This window comes from Heloderma suspectum, chromosome 14, assembly GCF_057233095.1.
Source record: "Heloderma suspectum isolate Gila_16-S chromosome 14, 16-S_ref, whole genome shotgun sequence".
NCBI classification, from domain to species: Eukaryota; Metazoa; Chordata; class Lepidosauria; order Squamata; family Helodermatidae; genus Heloderma; species Heloderma suspectum.
The window spans coordinates 21,636,696-21,658,523 of record NC_139471.1 but is presented as its reverse complement, the minus strand read 5'-3'; the positions used below and the strand labels follow the sequence as shown (position 1 = coordinate 21,658,523).

At 42.0% G+C, this 21,828-nt stretch overlaps 1 protein-coding gene across 11 annotated transcripts in view; it reads left to right on the top strand.

Annotated features, from left to right (window-relative positions):
• NEK6 (NIMA related kinase 6) overlaps positions 1–21,828 on the top strand; it is a 99,698-nt gene that overhangs the window by 14,692 nt on the left and 63,178 nt on the right. For 6 of the 11 annotated variants that reach the window (XM_084821102.1, XM_084821098.1, XM_084821100.1 and 3 more), the window contains exon 2: positions 20,199–20,314. In XM_084821102.1, coding sequence (XP_084677228.1) covers positions 20,222–20,314 — 93 coding nt within the window. In that variant the 5' untranslated portion in view covers positions 20,199–20,221. The remainder of the gene's footprint in view (positions 1–20,198; positions 20,315–21,828) is intronic. The other 5 variants (XM_084821101.1, XM_084821093.1, XM_084821099.1 and 2 more) reach the window with 1 other exon arrangement.

The window sequence follows — 21,828 nt, the reverse complement described above, 5'->3', positions numbered from 1 at the left end:
CTCCCAGCCAGGATTGACTTGGGGTCCGTTGTATCCCTCTGGTTTGTATTGATATGATTTGTCCTGTTTATAAATCTAGGTTTATAATGCTTTTCCTCCAAATACCAATTTATATAACTATATAATTAAGCCCCACTGCTAGCAGAATTTTTCTATTCCAGCATAAAGGTTCAAGTGTGAAAAAATGTTTTATAGTGTCAAAGCACATTGCAAATGTTTAGACAAGACATTGTACTGCTTATAGTGGTTATTTAATTGATATACAAATTTTAATCTTGGCAAAGAATGCAACTAAAGGATGCTGTCCTTGTTTAGGAAATTTAACAGTGATTTTTTAAATTCAAACGTATCGACTGGAAGCATTTATATGTCACCCTTCCGTTGTATTTGCGGTGCTAGAGATCACTCACAACATTTGAAAAAAACAATCTAATCCAAGAGAATATCAAAACAATAAAGCAATATAAAAATAATGTAGCCATAAAAACAGATGAGTACCTCAGATGAAAACCAATCTCAAAGCACAGCAGTTTGCCACAAAAGATCTTCCATACATCAGGTTAAATTCCTGCTTCACTTTTAAAAAGAGGGAAAAAAGATATAGCCAGGTGCCAGAAAGCAAGAGAGAGGGCCAAATGAACCTCTCTGAGGTAGGGAGTTCCACAATCTATACATGGCTGCAGAGAAGGGCTTCTCACATCCCAAAAACCTCCCTAGCACATCCTGGGGAGCATATGGCCAACCCATTTAGGCCTTTAAAGGTAATCACAATACTTGACATTGTGCCTGGAAAAGAATAGGCAACCAGTGCAGCATTATAAAATTGATGTAATATGCTCCATGGACAACCACCCACTAATACTCTTGCTCCTGCACTCCAGATCAACTGATGTTTCTGGAGCCTCTTGATAGGGTAGCCCCGTGTAGAATGTTTTGCAATAATCTAACCTGGATGCAAGTCATGGACAGGTCACATTACAGAGAATTAATTGGATCTTAAAATTTTTTTCTAACAACTAATCCAGTGACTCTTGTTCTCTGTGTAAGTGAAAGGCAAGACTGAAATCTAGATTCTACATCTTCCAACTTTAGGACGAATAGTAAATATTTTAATAACTTCCACTCTTATTTTTGTTTGCTACTTTGTTTTTGCGAGTGTGAGGATGGGACAAGACAGAAGAGAAGACAAAATTGTCCAATATGCAGGCTCCTTTATTTCCTTACTTAATGTCACAAACTGTCGTGGCTGCTGGTTATAAGAAAGACCCTACAAGAAATGCTTTAGACACTCCCTCTGTAAGAAAAGGAACACATGTAATCTGTATGCAGTGCAGCAAAGATATGCAACACCTGGCTGTAAGAATGAAACAACAGTGTAAATAATACTCTAGTTGTAAATTAACATGGTTTAGTGGTCACATTTGCACCACTGTTTAGGAAATATATGAAGAAGTGTCAATGGGAAACTTGATTTAAATCAGTAATTTAAGTAGCTTTTTTTCTTACTAATTTAAATTAATCCACCCTGCTTTTAGTTCCAAAAATATGTATTACTTCCATGTTTTGCTAAATTCATGATGGAGACGTTACAACAAGCTAAGCCACTCTCCAGAAAGAAGTTGGGTTCATTGGAGCTTTTTTGTGAATGAATACAGTGTAGAAACATCTTACTGTATTTCTGTTGAAAGATTAATCTTGCTGACTAAAGACAGGAACGTAAACATGAGCTGGGTGGAAAATGTATTTCAAACAGAATGGGAAGCCTGCCACAAATACTTAAATATAGGCTAGTAACATTTGTTTCATTGACATCTAAAGCGAGCCAGCTCTGACTAACTTTACATTTGTTGACTTATCGCTTGGCTTCCACGTATGGAACCGTGAGTCACAATGGCTTTTGCAGCACTGTTTTAATTAATATCAGTTGTTGATATAAACAATGAGAAAAAGGCTCTAGGATTTTTTGGCCCTTTTTACTAAAACATTCTAAACAGATGTTAGTGTTTATATAGAAAATGAGACTTAGCTCTTTGCCTCTAATACCCTGGGAAATCTTACACATAGCCTTAACAAGACCCCAATCATGGCATCTCTCTCTCCCCCCACCCCACAAATTATGCTAACTCTCATAAAATGGTGCATGACTAAACTACTAAAGAGGATTTTGTTCTTAGCTTTCAGTTACAGGTTTGTTGGGGTGGAGGGAACGACTCTTATGGCACCTTAAAGGCTAGTGGCTTTATTGTGGCATATTTGGGATGTGTGTGTGTGTGCGCCTGCATGCAAGAATTGATACACATGTACACAGAAAAAAGGTGGTTTGTATACAAATAGCTATGAAATGCAAGCGGTAAGTGACACTTCTATACAAGCTAATGACAGAGTGACCCAGGAGAACAAAGCTGTCAGGTTTCCCCTTGGAGGTCCATCCTTTGCCCTGCTTCTAGGGTGTCATATTATATCACTTCAAAGTGTTTTGCTGAGGCCATTTTCATCACAGCATGGCAGATTTTGATTACAAATTAGGAAAGACATGAGTGCTAGTCTCTGTCCAGTTCCATATGTGGGTTGTGCACTTGCAGCAGACAACCTCAAAGCATTCTAGAGCTATGGGGAACTGATGTGTGCATCCACCCCCCACTCCAAGAACACATTTTAACAATCTGCACAAGCTTCCGGGGTAGGATGTTTACCTTCCTGCTCAGATCTTGGGGTCTTGCATGTGCCACAGGATGCTTTGCTGGTTTTTAGTGGGGCTTTAACATTTTTTTAATGTTTATCTTTTTATTTGCAATACAACAACAAAAGGAAAAATTCATATAAAACTTATCAATACACAGTAATCATTAACATCACTCTTGATCTAAGGGAAGGAAAAGAAGAACACAAAGAGAGAGGAAAGGATTTAACACTACAATTATGTCAATATAAGCAGTCCATATGTCTAAATAAGCATCCATACGACTTCGATGGTTGTAGGAGATACGCTCAAATGTAGCAAGAGCAATGAGATCTTCAGTCCATTGAGGTATAGGTGGTAGATGTTTTTCCTTCCAAGCTTGAAGTCTTAGGGTGCAATCCTCTGGCCACTAGACGGTGTCTAGAGGGCCATGGGATATGCTCATTTCCAGGAACCAACCTCAGAGCCCGCACTCTGAGGTCTGTTCCCAGAAAACCAACATCCCTCCTTGTCCGCACTGCCTCGGAGGCATCGCGGAGAAGCCCCATCCTCTGAGCTCGGAAGAGGAGGGCGGAGCGACTGAAAAGGGGCGGGGCTGGGGGGTTTCCGGGGCGGGGAGAGCGGAGTCGTATGGCAGCTTCCTCTCCCGGTTGGCCCCCCCGCAACTAGACAGCCAAAAATGACTGTATAGTGTGTCAGGGTGGACACTGAGCCCATAGAATCCCAGAGTAGTTCTGATTCGGAGGAAGAGCAGTCGCTCCTGGGAGGGGAGTGCGCCCCTTTTTCCCAGGGCCCGCAGCTGACAGAGATTCCTCCCACCAACATTCCTAGATTAGAAAGCAGTCCAGGGAGTGACCCAGCACCGATAGCAGACTGGTTGGATGCGCGGCGCAGACGCAGAGAGCGGCGCCAAATGGAGAGCGCGGAAAGGAGGCGTAGCGCCCGGTTGGCGCTCAAAGAACGGTTGTGCCCAGAGGATCCAAGGGAAAAGGGGAGGGATTCTCCCTAGTCCTTATATTCAGGGGTCTGCCAGTAATTGCCTTTCAAACGGGGACCAACTGTTCCAACTTAGGGCATAGGGATGCTGCTGCTCAGATCTAGTTGCTACCTGTAGAGTTGTAAGTTGTAAAAGAAGAATAAAGCTTTGAAAAGAATCCCTTTGTCTGCGTCTGGACTTGGCTACTGGATTAGACTGAGAGAGCCCTCCAAGGAGCCCTTGACATAGTGAAAAATAGCAGGGCAGGAGAGGCATGGAGGGAACGATCCCCCTGTGCCTCTCCTGTCTTGCTTTGGATCGGCGGTTGCATCTGAGTTCGGAGGCAGCCGCTTGATAGGATTGCGCCCTTAAGTTTTTTTGGAATTGTAAGGTCTTCCAGTATCTGTTAATCTCTACATCTCAAGGATGTAACTTAAAAGCTCATGTACATCTGCTATTATCACAGATTTTTCGCTAACAAATTTTTTATGAGCAATAATTTCCAACCAAAAAGAAGCCACTACAAGACATGCCCACATCATATGTCTCAGTGAGGCATTAGCCTCATTACATCACTAGCTTCTTAACAAGCCTCTGTGATGTCCAAAATATGTGAAACATCAATTTTAAGTCTACAGAAATAATACATATGGAAGCAAAGGCAACTTTCAGTTGATTAGACTGCATAGAATGTTCCAAATCCTTATTCCATTCATCTCTGACCCTTTGAACATCTACGTTACTACATTTCAAAATACTTTTATAAACAACTGTTGTGGGCTTAGCTTTCTGTAAGGAACCAGTTAATTCCTCCAACAGTGCAGGAAGCACTGAAGCCCTCATCGCTGATGGCCCGTATATAGACTCCAACAAATGCTGAAGCTGAATATACTGCCAGCTAACACCAGGCGGTAAATGATATCTAATCCGCAGCATTGTTCACATGTAATGACAATGCATCAATTTAAAAACTGATGGGTTGTTGGAGTGCACTGCCTGCAGTGCACCACTTGCAGCATGCCCGCCTCTTCCGTTTTAGCACATAACACATGATTGGCTCCTTTATAGGTTGTGCAGGATAATGTGCAAACCTGGACCACTGGGTTGTTTAGGGGTAATCAACCCAGTGGTTACCACAACAACGAACTGTGTTTTTTAAACCAATGGATTGTTATTATGTGTGAGCCAGTGTCTCAAGTGCTATATAAATAATGGCATCTCCCATTAAAGCTACATAGGCACTACTCTCGGTTTTCTTGCCAGCCATTCTGCATCTTCTGTACATTTAAAAAGTAATAGAGTTTTGAAAAATGGTGTTTTCCATTTGAGTTGTAGGCTTTAAATATTACCTTGAAATATGGCTAATGCAAGGGATTTGCAACTTGTCCCTATTCAAGAAATTAACAGTTGGATGTTTCTTCCCCCTCCCCCATCTCAGGCACAGTGCCAGGTGGAGCAGGTAGTGTGTTAAGCTTCAGGAGAGGGAATTTGGGGATGCAGAAATTTAAAACCTGAAAAAAATAGCTCTGCCCCACATCTTGCAAAGCAATGCAGGTGGGGAGCCTTACAAGCTTTGCGTGCGCATGTGTGCGTATACATATGGCAGTTTGGGCAGGGAGCAAAGGATGATATTCTCACTCTGCCTCATGGCTCAGTCCAGAGACTCAGAAAATCTGAAGTTGAGAGGATGGGGGGAAAGTATGTGCCTCTGTATAGCATCTGCACAATTTGGGAGCCCTTGGGACCTTGGCATTCCCATCCTGTGCCCCTCTGTAAAACTGCATTAAGAACTGTCATTCAGAGAAAAGTCAGTTGGAGGTCAGTCATAAATCTGGAAAGGTCTTCAATAACCTCGCTTGAGACTTACTAATTTCTTGCACAATTCCCTTATGTACCATGTGACAGTTCTTTCTTCTGCCATCTCTTTTAACACTGCTTGAGTTCTGAAAGGTGTACATTACATATTGTCATATTTTTGTGTGTCTTTTCATGTTAAACTGCTTAAACTGCTCTGCTTATGGTAATTTTGAGTCATCTTGAACTGACTCCTGAGAAAGGCAAGCAAAGGAGTTAAAACTTGTCAGGGATTTACAGTAAATATTCTTTGCTTTTGGAAGTGCTGTCAGAAGCTTAATTGTTAGGTTCAAGTATATTTGTCATGTGCCAGACAGTGTCAGTCTGCTCGCAATGAACCGGTTATGTACTCCCACCAAGAAGAAGTGAGAGAGTGAGAACCCAGAGGCTGCTTGTGTATTTTCTCTTTGCGTGTTTTACAGGAGGGAGGGAGGTGCTGCTGTTTAACGTAGCTGGTAATTAGGTTCTACAAGGAAGCATATATTACTGTTGCTTGCTTTGCCAAAGCTCTTCAGCATGATGGATGAGATTTAAAGGTTGATCTGACTAAATTGCAGTGAGAATACTAACGACAAAGATATTTCTGTTGTGAAATATTTCCTACAAGACATCATGGCAGTGGCATAAATGCTGTAAGATAATGGACAATAAAAGTCACATGAAAATAAGACTCTCCCAGGATAGGGCTGCTGCCTTGTCACACACATACAAAGCCAGGAAATAATGTGATCACAAGCCAAGGCCATCATTTAACTATATTGGTAATCTTGTATAGCATCATGACAGATTTATTTTATGAGCCAGCAGAAAGGGAGAACATTATCAGGTAGCAGAGAGAGAAGGAAAGCAGTATCGTTTTGGTGCTTAGTTTTCAAAATAGTTTGAATCACTTCTTTCTTTCATGGATGCCTCAATAAATGGTGTTCTGCCTCTCTTACGCCTATATTTTACCTCAGTCTTAAACATGTTTTTGTGGAAATAAGTCCTATAGATTTCAAGTGTATAACATATTGTGTACTTAAGGTTTCTGCAAAACTTTCACATTTATGTGAAATCTAGATCCTGCCTCCCCAAGACGAGGGAATCACTTTCATTTCCATGAGCTGCTCTTTGTTTCTGGCTGACGCAGCACAATAATGAAACTCTGCCATTAATGTCACCATTTATATGCACATTCTGTTCATGATAGTCTTCTTTATCACCAGCCTGTGGCTGAGAAAGAGCGGACTGTGGAACTTCAGAAATGAAAGAGCATCATGTTTTTTGTAGTGGACAGAAGCCAGTTTTGCCAGTAAAAGTTGAGGGGGCGCTTGCCCGCCCTCTGCTTGGCCACCCTTCCTTCCCACTTGCCACAGCTTGCCTTAGATCAGCAGCCGTGAGTTCCAGCAAATGGTGGTGGCAAGGAAACTGAAGGACTGGTCCCTGTGCATGTCTCTGATGTGGCACTGGACTGTGTTCTGCCAGTCCCAGCCACTGGGGCTGGGCAAGTGACTTAAGCTAAAGCCATCTACTGTTCTAGAGTCTTTATGGAGGTCCTTGTGTAGAGTGGGAGTGGAGGCATTTTTCTAGTGCAGCCAGAGGGGAGAGGTGTGGTGTTACTACCTGAGCCAACTTATTGGGATTCAATGTTTTCCTTTTAGCAGTTTATTAATTAAAATATTTCTACTCTGCCCTACATCAGATTATCTCAGTTAAGGAATCCTAAAGCAAAGCTCTTAAGAGGAGCATAGTTTCACATTCTTACACAAATTCTGGAAAACAGTTAAATTGTTCCTGAAGCTTGAGTCAGATCTGCATTATCCCTCATTCCAACTGTGCTCAGTACCAGAATCCTGTTAACATGTTAGCCCTTTTCACATAAGCAACCATGCATTGGATGTGAAGGATCTGAGGGTTTATTCTTTGAATTCTCCCTTCTTCTGCGTCTTTCCTAGCATGATGAGTAATAGGCTTAGTTCACTGGTCTGCATTTTGATATGCCCACTCAAGATCTCTGAAGGACACATTAGCAAGCTGTTTTAGTACAAATGAACCCATTTTTCCTCTTCCTCCTCCTATGTAAATACGCAGATAATAGGTTGGTAGTGATGTCACCAACTTGGACACCTTTAATTTATTTATTACATTTATATCCTGCCTTTTACCCTGTGGGGTAGGTTGGGCTGAGAGTCTGTGACTGGCCCAAAGTCACCCAATGTGCTACATGGCTGAGTGGGGACTAGAACCCACATCTCCTGACTCCCAGTGCAACACTCTAGCCACTGCCACGCTGGCTCTCACTGGATTAGACAAAATCATGGCAGGATTAGGCTATCAGTGGCTGCTCAAGATGGCTTGTATATTCCCTCCAATGTCAGAGGCAGTATGCCTCTCAATACCATTTGCTGGGGAACAGTGAGTGGGAGGGTGCTATAGCACTCGTTCCCTGCTTGTGGGTTTCCCTTGGACATCTGGCTGGTCACTGTCGAAACAAGTGGACAAGATAGGCCTTCAGTCTGATCCAGCACAACTCTGGTTTATGGAGAATAAGGCTATCAACGGCTACTAGTCCTGATGGCTATATACTACCTCCAGTATCAGAAGCAGTATGTCTTTGCATACCAGTTGCTGGGGAACACAAGTGAAATGGCGCTATTTTTAATTTATGTTATTTCTATACCACCCAATAGCCAAAGCGCTCTGGGCAGTTCACAGAAATTACAAAACATATATAAAATGGTTTTATAAAATATAAAACATAAAAACTTTAACATACAAAATTTAAAAGCTATTTAAACTTATGAAATAAATAAATAAATTAAACAGCTGAAACAATGAGATACCAGGACCTAATAAAACAACTGACATTAAAATCACATCATATGTTGTCAAATGCCTGGGAGTAGAGGACAGTCTTAACCTGTCGCTGAAAAGATGGCAACATTGGTGCCAGGCAGACCTTAGTGGGGAGATCATTCCACAGTCGGGGTGGGGGGCTACCCCTCAGAAGGCCTTCTCCCTTGTTGCCACCCTCCACGCCTCCCTCAGAGGAGGGCCTCAGATGTTGACAGTAGTGTACAGGTAGGTTTGTACTGGGAGAGGTGCTACATTAGGTATTACATTTCCAACCATGTAAGACTTTATAGGTCAAAGCTAGCACTTGAATTGGGCTTGGAAAGTACAGGCAGCCAGTGCAAGCATGCCTGAATTGGTGTTATATGTTTGGACCTTCTAGTCCCTGTTGTTAAACTGGCCACAGCATTTTTCACAAGCTGTAGCTTCTGAGCCATCTTCGGAGGCAGCCCCACATAGAGCACATTGCAGTAATCTAATCTGGGAGTTACCAGAACATAGACTACTGAAGCCAGGTTATCATTGTCCAGATAGGGGCGTAGCTGGGTCACCTGCTGAAGGTGGTAGAAAGCACTCAGTGCCACTGAGGCTACCTGAGCCTCAAGTGACAATGATGGCTCCAGGAGGACCCCCAGGCTACAAATGTGCTCTTTCAGGGAGAGTGCAACCCCATCCAGAATGAGTTGAACACCTTCTGTCTGTTGAGAAGAACCACCCACCAGCAGCATCTCAGTCTTGTCTGGATTGAGCTTCAGTTTATTAGCCCTTATCCAGTCCATTGTCACAGCGAGACACTGATTTAGCACATCCACAACCTCACCTGATGAGGACGACAAGAAGAAATAGAGCTGTGTGTCATCTGCATACTGATGGGAATGCGCTCCAAAATTACTGGTGATTCCACTCAATGGTTTCATGTAGATGTTAAGTAGCATGTGGGACAAAACTGACCCCTGTGGGACCCCATACTAGAGAATCCATGGGGCTGAGCAATATCCCCCAAGAACATGCAGCATAGGTCATCATACAGGATGATGGCTATTGTCATGCCAAAACCTGGCCTGTACCCCAACTGTACCCCAATTGAAATGGATCCAGATAATCTATCTCATCCAAAAGTGCCTGGAGCTGGTTGGCAACTACCGACTCATGGACCTTGCCCAAGAAAGGAACATTTGCCACGAGCCTAAAGTTATTGAGATCTTCCAGCTCCAGGGAGGATTTCTTCAGGAGGGATCTCATCATTACATCTTTCAGGTAGCCCAGAACCACTCTCTCTAACAAGGAGGCATTGATCACCTTCATGGCCCAGCCAGCTGTTCCATCCCTGCCAGTTTTTATAAGCAATGAGGGGCAAGGATCCCCAGTACAGAAGTGGTTGCACAAACCTGTCCAAGCAACTTTTCAGTGTCCTCGAACTGTACCAACTCAGACTCAGCCAAGAACACTAGACAAGGCTGTGTTCTGAATACCTCACCCAGACATATCACATCAGCCACTGATGGATCCAGAATGACCTTAGAGCCAGCATGTAATAAGCCACGGACAACCCTGAAAAGTTCTGCTGGGCAGCACATGGAGGATTCATTAAAGGACCTTGCTGCCCCTTAATATACCCAACCATAGGCACACGCCAGTATTCGATTGTATCCATCAGGAGTTTTCCTCCATCTGCTTGCAAGCTTTCTCTTTTTTTGTGTCATTGCTCTCAGCTCTGAGGTGTACCATGGAGCTGCACAAGCTCTACTGCAGAGAGGCACTCGGGAACAATAATGTCAGCTGCCCAGGTCATTTCTGCATTCCACAGATTGACCAGGGTTTTAACATGAAATCCAGCCATATCAGCTGAAAAACCCACCAGAGCCATCTGGAAACGATCAGGATTCATTACACTCTGGGGGAGGACAAGACCCAATGTTAGAGGGGTGGCCCTTGCCTTTGCATCCCACCCTGAAGTGGTTCCTCCCAAAGGGGTGACCCCCTTTGGTGCTGCCCCTTCAGTGGCAGACCCGCTGGAGGTGGGCCTGCCCCCAGGCAGCCCACCTTTTTATGAATCGCCTTCAGGAGGCTGATGCAACATCATCCCAAATGGCTGGGAGTCTCCAAATGAGAGTGCCAGAACAAGGGTCTAGTTCTGCAAAGAGGCAGCATTCTCTGGCCCCAGTAGCCTCTCTAGAACAGCCACAGGTAGCAAACAGGCAGATAACAGGTTGGGAAACCTACCTGGGCAGATGGCTTTTTCAGTCTACCTAGGCAGATGGTCTCTTCGCCCTCCCTTCTCAGGGGATGTGGAGGAGACTGTTATATACTACCTCCAGTACGAGAAACAGTATGCATCTGTATACCGGTTGCTGGGGAACACAAGCGAGATAGTGCTATTGCGTTCATGTCCTATTTGTGGGCTTCCCACAAGCAGCTGGTTGGCTATTCTGTGTGAACAGAATGCTGGACTAGATGACATCTTGGTCTGATTCAGCATGGCTCTCCTTAGGTTCTTACATTAGGTGAGTGCATGTGGGGCGCAGAAGCATGCACAGTTGAATTGTTATTATTTATTTATTTATTTATTTATTAAATTTATTAATCGCCCATCTGGCTGGTCACCCAGCCACTCTGGGCAATGTACAACAACAAAACAGTTAAAACAAAAAAATTGTTGAACACAGTTGAACCAATTAAGGACAGTTCCTGTTAGAAAAACAGCTGGTTAATGAGACACTGAGGCTTATCTGTAGAGAAGGGAAGCTTCGTTGTCCTTTTGCGTTCTAGTTTGCCTAACATGTTTCTTGAATCTGGGCACTTGGTTTTCCTACTGCTCAGTGGCATTGTTGGGTACAGAGAAGGCGGAAAGCCAGCCATATGGAAAACAGCTGAATATACGCAACAAGAAAATAGGTGTGTTAGCACAGGGAAACAGACATGTGGTGGGCACAATTCTTGCTACTGTGCTTTCTGCTTGGGAGGTATTCCTTGCTACTCATGCTGTTAGTTCATCAGGGAGAATAATTTGGCCTGTGGATGTGATCTAGGCATCCAAAGATACATGCTTATACCTGATTAAGCTGATCACAGCTGTTATCAAGCCCGATTTGGGAGGGGAGTGCACCTTGGGCATCCATCAGGGTGCATCAAATATGAACAGAGGCTGCTGTTACTGAAGTTCTTTTCCTTAATGGGTATCCTGTAACTGATGATCCTGGGCTTTGCTACCAAATGCCTTGGGCATTTCTGCCTTCCAAATTGCACCTGTCAGATTCCTGCAGGGGGTAGTGAAAGCTTTTGTTTTCCTAGCTTCCTGGGATGATTCGCTTTGTGGGAAAGAGTGTGTGTGTATGTATGTATCAGTCACACCTCATAAGAGAGATTCCAAAGCTCTACTTGTATATTGTGAAGTGCAGGAACATTCAGATTGAGGGGTCTGTTTTAAGTGATTCGAGTCCTCCACATGCTACAGTTTGGATAGGCCTTAATATAATGAGCTAAAATCTATTAGGCACAATTCTTCTTTGTGACAAATGTTTTTCCTTGCTGGTTCAGGAACAGATAAATTCCAAGCCAGTAAGTTGCCTGCAGCTACTTGGGAAAGCAGAACAAAAACATCCAGTTCTGGGAAGAAGAGTTGTTTGGACCATCTTTCTTCTTGATTGAATTAAGTGCTCAACTGACGGAAAATGTCATAACTTTTATTTTCTTCCTTGAGAACAAAATACAGTAGAAGTTGGCTGCTGGCTTGATTTATACTCGACGTATTTTAACTGATGACCAGGGTTAGAAATATCCCTGGTGCTTTGTCGCTGAAGCACTTAAAACACATACACACTCAATTCTGGCACCTGAACATTTCAGAGATTGTTCCAGTCAAACAGCATTGGCTAATGAAATATATGGCCCACACCTATCCAGGTTTACTCAAATGGAAATCCACTTGATGCCAATGGAGCTTAGAATTTTCTGTGGTTCAGTGTAACAAAATCAATGTGACGTGAACCAGTAATAATGCAAATTTATGGTCATAGTACAGGTTAAATTAGTGGATAGGGCTATATGCTCTTCATCTCACCTCGTCAGTCTTTGCTCAGCAGTCCTGACTATGACTCCATAATTGGTACAGTATTGGGAGTATCTGGCAAGGCAACATTGGTTTGCTGATAAGAAACCTTTGAGAGGAAAGCATTGCCTGTGTGCATGCACCGGAAGTAATTATCCGAGTAATCTTTATGTTTAGTTTGAAAGCCAGTGCACTTTTAGATGGTGATTAAATGGCAGTGAATGGGAGTTCTTCTCTGTGAAGTTGTGATATGGTTTCTTTTGCCAAATCATTCAGTTCAGTATTGCTGATGTAGTGTTTGCACAAATGTATTCAATACCTGTGGTAGTACAGATGTGGAGGGGGTCAAGATAAATATCCTGCTCCCAAAATGTGTAGAGTTTATAGTCCTCCTTTTCAGGGATTGCCTCAAGTGGGGAATCTCACAGTTCTCCTCTTGATTTCTCCCATAATTCCTTTTAGTCATCAGTTTGATGCAACTGCCATAAAGGGCTCTTTACAGCACTTCTACAATACAATAAGAACAGAATAAGTGAGGGATTTTAAAATCTTGTTGAACTCAAATAATGTTTTGGGAGAACATTGGTTAAGACATCGATTGGAACTTCTGCCAAGCCTTAAGATAGAGTTAGAATTTGCTGGAAATGGTGTTGTTGAAGAATGGTGCTGAAAACTTCCTTCTTTGCACCATTTCATTTGTTCGTAGTGGAGATTGATGTGCATTATCCAATTACCCTGCCTTGATTTTCAGAAGCAAAACCCTACCTGCCTCTTCTTATGTTCCTTAGCAATAACTGTAAGGTGTATCCCAGCCTTGCAATTAAGACTGCAGAAGTTACTAGTCTATAAACAATTTTAGTAGCCCAACAGCTACTAAAGGATATATTTTATGCCCAAAAGGTTGTGTTTTAGACATTGAGGTGTGCCAATGGCTTGAAAGAAAAAGAGAACATATTCCAGTTTACAAAAGGTTTTCCATCTGGTTGATTTTTTACTTAGTAAGATATTTGTACCCCACTTTTCCATCCCCAAAAGTGGTCTCACCTAGAGGGAATTCTTTCTTGCCAATGATGAGCTTGTATAGACAAGCCTGGTCCCTGGTGTGACATCTCATCCTTGAGAAACAGAAATGAAAGTTAGCCAAGAGCAGGAGTTTCCCCTACAAAAGCCTTTCCTTCACTTCCTGCTCTGCTTTCTTGAATGTAATAGTTAAAACATTCTTTCTGAAAATAAATGGCACTGGTATAGTTGTCCTTTAAGCATTAGGGCTCCTGTACCTTTAAAAGACAACAGAGGGAATTGTCTTTGTCAACTGGTATAGGGGTTTTAAAAACTGGCCCTGTCAAAATCCAGTCATCTACACAAATTCTTACTCCTATGCATATTGACTGGTTGCTAAACCAACTAAAACATATTATTGTAACTAACTAAAGCCGTTACACAAACTTGGAACATAATACCTTTTACCATATATAGCCTTTTTGTACTGCATAGTTACGTCTGGTTAGGGACAAAAGATGGATTTCTTTTTCGCTATGTCTCTCTATATGCAAAGATACTACCTAGATCAGTTACTTGAAGGCTAAGGCTACAATCATTTGTACACTTATTTAGAAGCCAGCCTTACTGAATGTATTTCCTAATATACATAGGATCTATAAGAAATGCCCAGAACTTTCCAGAAGCAAAGAATGGTAGATACTCAGCAAAAAGTGTTTCTCCATGAAATGACAAATAAGTTTCTATGCTGTTTGTTTGGTAGAGTTATTAATATTAATAATTTGAGAACTGAAACCATTTAAATGCTCAGGGAAGTGGAATGCAAAAATAGGAGTCCAGGATCACTCATATCTGGAAAGGGAGGATCTTCTCTTAGTAATTCATCCTCTGGTGACATCCAAGCTGGACTACTGTAATGTGCTGTATGTAGGGCTGCCTTTCAAGATGGTTCAGAAACTTCAGCTAATGCAGAGTGCAGCTGCCCAGGCTGGGCAATCTGCTCATATGACGCTCTTACTGCGCCACCTACATTGGTTACCAGTGCATTTCTGAGCCCAATTTAAACTGCTAGTTTTAACTTTAAATCTTAAATGGCTTGAGCTGAAGTTACTTGAAGGTCCACCTTCTTCTGTACCAGCCTTCCTGCAGTCTGAGGTCATCAGAAGAGGCCCTTCTCACTTGCCCACCACCAAGGATGGCTAGGCTGGCGAGTACAAGGGAGAGGGCGACTTCAGTGGTGGCACTGCTTCTCTGGAATCAGCTTCCATAAGGGGTTCATCAGGTCACTTTTTTTAGGTTTTCAGGAAGGCTCTGATGACCCACTTGTTTTCCCTGGCCTTTTCATAATTGATGGGCTGCAGGTTTTATTGGTGTTAACTGTTTTTATAGTATTTTACTGAATAGTTATTTATTATATTCTTATATTTTTGTACTTTTGTCTTGTATGCTGCCTTGACAGGGTTCTGTTGCAGAACCCAGAGTCAGAGAGACCACGGAGTGAAGGAAAAAGAGATTCTTTATTTAACGCGCGGGCTTAAGGCTGGAATCATTTCCAAAGAGCCAGAAGCCCCGATTTACATCAGCATATTGTTTTTATAGATATTGTGACAAATAGGAAACGGCTCCTCCTCTCCCTCCCATGTGGGGTTGCAGTCCTCAACATTTCTTCTCCTAGCACCATTGTTTATAATACAAGAACTGGGTTATAGGGTAGCCATGATAAGCAGAGAACAGAAGAGAACAGCAGAGAACAAGATATACAATTGTATGACCTTTGACAAGATCAGGAATTCCTGTGTCTCATCAGCTTACAACAATATATTCAAAGGAGAAAGAGCTCAGCAAGAACATGAAGCATGAGACTGCATGAGGCTACTTAGTCTGACCCCCGATATGGCTGCTACAGTTCTACCCTTAAAGGCAGCCTAAAAATAATTGTGAAATAAAGAAATAAGGGCTCAGTGGATGTTCCTCATGAGTTACAGCAGCCTCCCCCAACCTGGTTCTCTCTAGATGTTTTGGACTTCTTCTCCCATCAGCTCCAGCCAGCATAGCCAATGGTCTGGAATGGTAGGTATTATAGTCTGAAACATCTGGAGGGCGCAAGGTTGGGGAATGCAAAGCTACAGGATGGCATGTACTGAATTCTAGTGCCTTTGATGACTTGTTAGTGTCTTGGTCCAATAGGTAGCCCATAATAATAAGTATAATATATGGTTCCTTGTGTCATTTATAGAGCCTGACCTCAGAGGTTGGGTAGTTAATATCGAAAAGCAGCCTTTAGCAGTGTTTGATAGATAGTAATGATTCAATTCTAAGAGATGTATGTATAAATTTAGATTTCCTTTTAAAACAGGTCATTAACAATGTTTACTGTAATTAAAAATGTAAAGTTATTTAAAAACGTATTTAAATTTTAAACAATTTAAAATTTAATGTCTAACTTTTTAAAGAAGAGATTTTTATCCACCTTGCTTTGAGTGAAGGTCACCTGTATCTTTCAATGCTCAAAAGATAAGGTCTCACTCCTATGCATACTTAAACAAAAAAAAATCTTACAAGAAAAAAGTTGTAGGACTTTTTTCTGTCTAAACATGTACAGGATTGTGCCTTTAATGAAGGACCCCCCCCCCCCCCGGACAAATTCAAAATCTGGTTGCCTGTCTTACAACTTGAATTCACATTTGGCAACGTTCTTGTATACAGATTTACTCAGAAGCAAATCCCAGTGAACTCCATAAGGCTTACTTCTGAGTAAACGTGTAGGATTGCACTGTTAGTCAGACTTCTATTTTGATTTATTCTCTCTCTTCCAAAGCAAGCTTCTTGTAAGGGGAAAATGAGGCATGACTTTGAAGTGCTGTGTATCTGATTCTTAAGAAATGCTTATTGTTAGGACTTTATACACATGCTGAAAATTGAATTAATAATGGTGGAAAAATAAATATTTTGCAACTTTCAACTAAATAATATAGTATTTTGTTTGAGACAGCAGCGAGGAATTGGAACAGCAGGCAACACTAAAAGGTGATTGTTTATCAGCATCTGAAAATAAGATTATAAATTGTTGGGTGCCTTAATCTCTGTTCGGGGAGGGAGGACTAGATTTAAGTTTTCTTGGGTTAATACAAATATAAAACAATATCCATGGATTGTGGTTAGAGCTCCATGTTCCATGGTGGCATGCCCTAAAAGTAAAGTTAGTAAAATCTATGGAGTCTCTTACTGAGGGTAACTTTGTTACCTACAGAAATAGGTATATGCCACCCACAGAGTGTGCATCTTCCACATGCCATCCTTCGTGTCTTATGAAGTAATCTACCTATAACATATTTGCCCCCAACATCCCAGAATAGCTGCCAGTTTTGAGCAGTACAGAGTGTCCCTTAGGTGTCAGCGAGGATCAGCCTTGGTGTCATGTGAGCTGATGCATATCGCTTTTCAAAACTGATATTTCATCGTTACTCTTTCCAAAGCTGTGCAAGCAAAGATGCTTTGAAACACATGCTAGCCAAGCTGAAATATTTGTGGCAGCTACACTGCCCTGAACTGTTAATGACTCTCCCTGTGGTCTGTTCTCTCATAGTAAGCAAATATACCTTGTGTTCTCTGCAGCGCTGAAAGAGGTGTGAGCCACCTAGGAACATACTTGCTGTGTATATACGTATGTGTTGCTTACTGACATGGCTTCTCAGTTTCAAAAGTGAGTGTTTTTGCTTAAACACTGAGGTAGGTCACTGCTCAGTGGCTGTGAAGGCATCACTCTTACCTGGAGAGCTGGAATGTGCCCTTTTGGTATCTAAATGTTTCTTATAGTTTAACATGAGCGGCATACAATTCATGAGTGATAAAGTCAAGCCCGAATATTGGAAAATATTAAATCATCCTTGTGTAATCTCTATAGCCTTTCTGAAATGTTGTATTTGTTTTATTTCAAAAGTTTGTGTTATTCAAAACAGAAGTATCTAGTTGTATGCACAAAAGCTATAGGCTGCTGCAATATATAAAACAGTGTGTGGATGATGATAAAACTTTGACAGCTTCAAAGGACTTAGAAATATTACAGATAGACTTGCAAATTAGGTTTGGCTGTTCATTTCTCAGTTTCTTACATGCAACTAGTCATCTACTTCCTGTGCTTCTTCAAAACTGTGCAGTTCAGTCACATCGAAACAGCCTGGTAATTTCTTACCCGTCATGATGTAGGGACATTTGAGGATTTTGTAACAGGTCTAGATTTTACCTCTACCCATTCCCAGCAGTTGCAGTATACACCAAATTCCCTTTTATCTATTGACTCAGAATGTGACTATGTACCATCATATAATCTTCTAGCTTCTAAAATTGGGTTGGAATTGGTCTTTAGGGAAACTTTACACTGTAAACATGATGTCATTTCTAGTGAATAAGACTAGAAGTATATCATGAAATTAACAGCCATTCACATTGTCAAGTGGAATGAGTTGCACTTTGCTTCCTAGACTGGAGCTTTAAGTTTCTTGCCTACCCAATGTGCTCCCCATTTTAGTCCTTTCATTTCCATAGGAACCTAATTGAAGGTATATTTACAGTGTGACTATATATCTACATGCTTTCTGATCAAAGTGTCTGCTATTTAGTTGCCCAGATGTGGACTTTGAAGGCTGCTTCTGATGTCTCTGTTTATTAACATTGATCTTGAGATCTGTTTTGATAAAAAGAAAAATCAGAAGTGGTCTTAGTGTTCTAGCTTTTTCTTTAAAGCTCTTATGGCTGTTGAAACTAAACTTCAGGCTATCCTACAAAACTTGCAGTTCTGGACTTTGCCTTAATATGTGTGTCCTTAAGGTGCCACAGGATTCTGTTTTTGCTGCAGCAGGATAATGTGGCTACCTCTCTAGAATTTATCCCCCTCTCTACTTTATATGATGATTAACTTCTTTCCCATGCTGTACAAAGTGCTATATCTGTTTTAAAATCTATGTTCACAAACTTGTTCCAGGGGAGCATTACTTTTTAAGGCTCCCTGGGTTTACTGCTGCTTCTCTCTTGATTCTGAGTGCTTCAGGAAACAGTTGTGCTTCTGGAAAGGAATTGATAGAAGCTTGGGAGAGATTGGGAATGTGTGAGGGTGCTGGTAACGTCTGGGTGCCTGCACGCTGTTCTCAGCGTCCTCTTGAATTTGGATTCACAGTCATCCCTCTCAGCTGCCTGGGTGATGCACTTTGGAAATGGCAACATCCGGTATTTGCACTGACTGATAAGGTGAAGTGTGTCATGGTACAATAATTTGATGCCAGGATAAGTTAGAGAGGAGGTTTCCCTGGCAATAGCATGCACCTGACGGGGGCGGGGAAGCTTTTTAGCTGGTTTGTGTAATAACTCATTTTACAAAGTACTTACAAGCACCTGATGGCAGTTCATATTAAACGTCAGACATGGCACATCTCTTGTCTGGCTTACCTCATTCTGGAACCACCATTCCCCTTGGTCACTCACACACCTGAAAACTGCTAAACTTGGCAGTAGCTCTTTTTTCTTTTGAGCAAGAAGAGGCTTTTCACTCTTAAAAGGAAAAAGGGACTTGGTATTATTCAAAAATCTGCTAAATAGATATCTGCTATAATAACATTAGTGATGGCCACCAATTTGGATGGTTTTAAAAGAGGGTTAGACAGATTCCTGGAGGAGAAGGCTATCAATGGCTACTAGTCCTGATGGCTATATGCTACCTCCAGTATCAGAGGTACATTAGTTGCTAGGGAACATGGGCAGGAGGGTGCTGTTGCATTCATGTCCTGCTTCTGGGTTTCCGTTCCCGCCAACAGCTGGTTGGTCACTGTGAGAACAGAATGCTGGACTAGATGTACCCTTTGTCTGATCCAGCAGGGCTCTTCTTAGGTTCTTAACTTTTCATGAATGTAGTTATACGAACGGGTCCAATCATTGTAGTGTAATTTTCATATGTTTAAACTGTCACATTTAACTAAAAAATGGCCATAAGAGCAGCCTAACATTTTTTGTGGTGGTTCTCTTTCTGAAGCATTAGGGCTGATGGGGGGGGGGGGTACGAGAGGATAGTTACAAACAAGTATTGTTTAAAAAGTTACCTTGATTTGATCAATGACTTCTTGACGGATAACTGCTGCTTTTAAAAATAGAAAGTTCTTTTTTCTCATGATCCCTCAGTGTCGTCCCCCCACTTAAGATCTGTGAGCCAAAACTTGACAATGCTATATTTAAAACATTTTAAAAACCCAAAGAAAACAAAGGGGGTAGTTGTCTTTGCTTTCCAGCAGTTGGGCATGTGTTATGGGATCAAGTCTTCCACAAAGAGATCTTCCAGTCAATTAAGGGAATTTTGGCAGTCCTCCAGCAGTGTTCAGTAAAAGTGTGAGGCAGGTCAGCACCTGACTTCTTGGGGACTCTTGCCCCTCCTGTGCTGATGACAGCGGCCCAGTCCCAGTTGCTGTGCTTTCTTTATCGTGCTGCACATATGCATAGATGTATGTGCACACACAATCCTAAGGAAATGGGGCTGGGGCGCCAGAGCTGCCACAAGCAGTGAAAGAAAATGAGGCAGGAATGGCAGTGAGATGAGAAGAGGCTAATGTTTCTGCTGGCTGACTTATAAAGACAAGGTCATGTGGGATGTTGAGCTTGTGATGCTGATGAGATCCTTCCTTGTGGTGGGGAAAGAAAAGTTCTTCAGTGCTTACTAGTATGTACTTCACCAGAGCAGAAGGATGCTATTTGGTTCTTCCCACTAGCCTACTTATTTCCAGATATGCGAGTGCCTTTGCTTTGACACAGTTGTGTTCTTGTTTCAGTAGAACAAGTCTGGCATGTTACCATGGAAGGACAACACAATCATCCGCATCATCTAGGGGACCAGAACAACCCACTCTGCAAAGTGGCAAGCCAGGAATACCAGCATGACACACAAGTAAGCAGCCATTTTTCTTTCTTTCTTGGCTTATTTCCTTGAGGATTTTAAGGTTATCCATGTTAGCAACTTCTAAAATATATCCAACATTTTGGATCTAAGCAGCTTATTTCATTCTCTCCCTCCACCTCTGCCAATATTAAAATGTTTCTATAGAAAAATAGCCAACGACCTGTACTTTAAGCAAGAGGTCCTCCATCAAATGGAACACATCATACTAGCTGTGACCTTGTTCTTTATGTGGCTGAAATTCTCTGAAGGAGCCAGTGTGGTTGTAGGGGTTAGAATATCCGACTAGGACCAGGGAGAGCTGGGTTCAAATCTCTCAGCTATGAAGTTCAGTGACCTTGAGCCAGTCACTATTTCTCAGACTAACTTACCTCACAGGGTTGTTGGGAGGATAAAAGCGGGGGTGGGATATGTGTTCCACCCTGAGCTACTTGGAAGAAAGGGGGGCTCTATATATAATTAAATAAGGGAGGCCAAAGGAACTGTTCGTATTTTAATGAAAACACATATGGATCTATTGTTAGAATTTAAATGTTGTTGGGATAATGGTTGCACTTGTAGTAATGTTCAGCAGCTGTACTGTTACACTACATTGTGAATCAACTAAAGCCTGCAGAATAAGCAGGAGTAGTAATAAATACATCAGCTTAATACTATGGCCCATTCAATTCAGATATTCTCTGAAGGTGGCATCTGCCTCATCCTTTCTTCCTTCCATGATTATAGAATAGAGCGGGGATGGGGGATGTGTTGTTGGACTACAACTCTCATCATCCCTCACCATTGGGATGGTGACTAGGCCTAATGGAAGTTGCAGCTTGCCAGCATCTGGAAGGCCACACACATTCCCCAACCCTGGAATAGAGTCAGATATATCTGCACAAATAAATGTATATCTGAATGGATAAATCCTGTTGCTTCTCAAGCCAAGCTTGAGGTTTTTTATTAATTAAAGCCCAAGTTCTTCCTAAAAGAAACTGCATCTAGAACAACTATATGCCCACTGCTGTTGCTTCCCAAACATTTCATGTGGCCTCTTTCTCCAGATGCCTTCCATCTCTTCCACTTTTGGCTACACTAAACTGAATTGGCACCTTGTATCTCAATCTTTTCTTCACTACTCTTAGTTAGATCAGTTTCGGCTCTCTGCATCAATTGCAGCTATTTTGACAATAGCAGTAATAAAAGGTTTAACAGTCTTTGGTGACTAAGAGACAGGTCACATTTTTTTGCACCTAGTGAGAGAATTAGTCACGCATGCTGAAGAGTCCTAATCTAGAGTCCTAATCTAGTACCAGTTTCCCTTAAACAGTGGGCTGCAGTTGCTGCTCAATGCTGCAGAATTATGGATTGGCCAAGGCTGCTCCTAGAAAAACAGCAGTGTTCAGATCGAGAAAGTCTCACCATTTGTTGCTAAGCTAGTTCATTAAGAGAGCAGAAGCAAAGCACAGCTTTGAGATTTACAAAAACAATGAGTTGCCTGTGAACACATGGTGCTCAGCGCT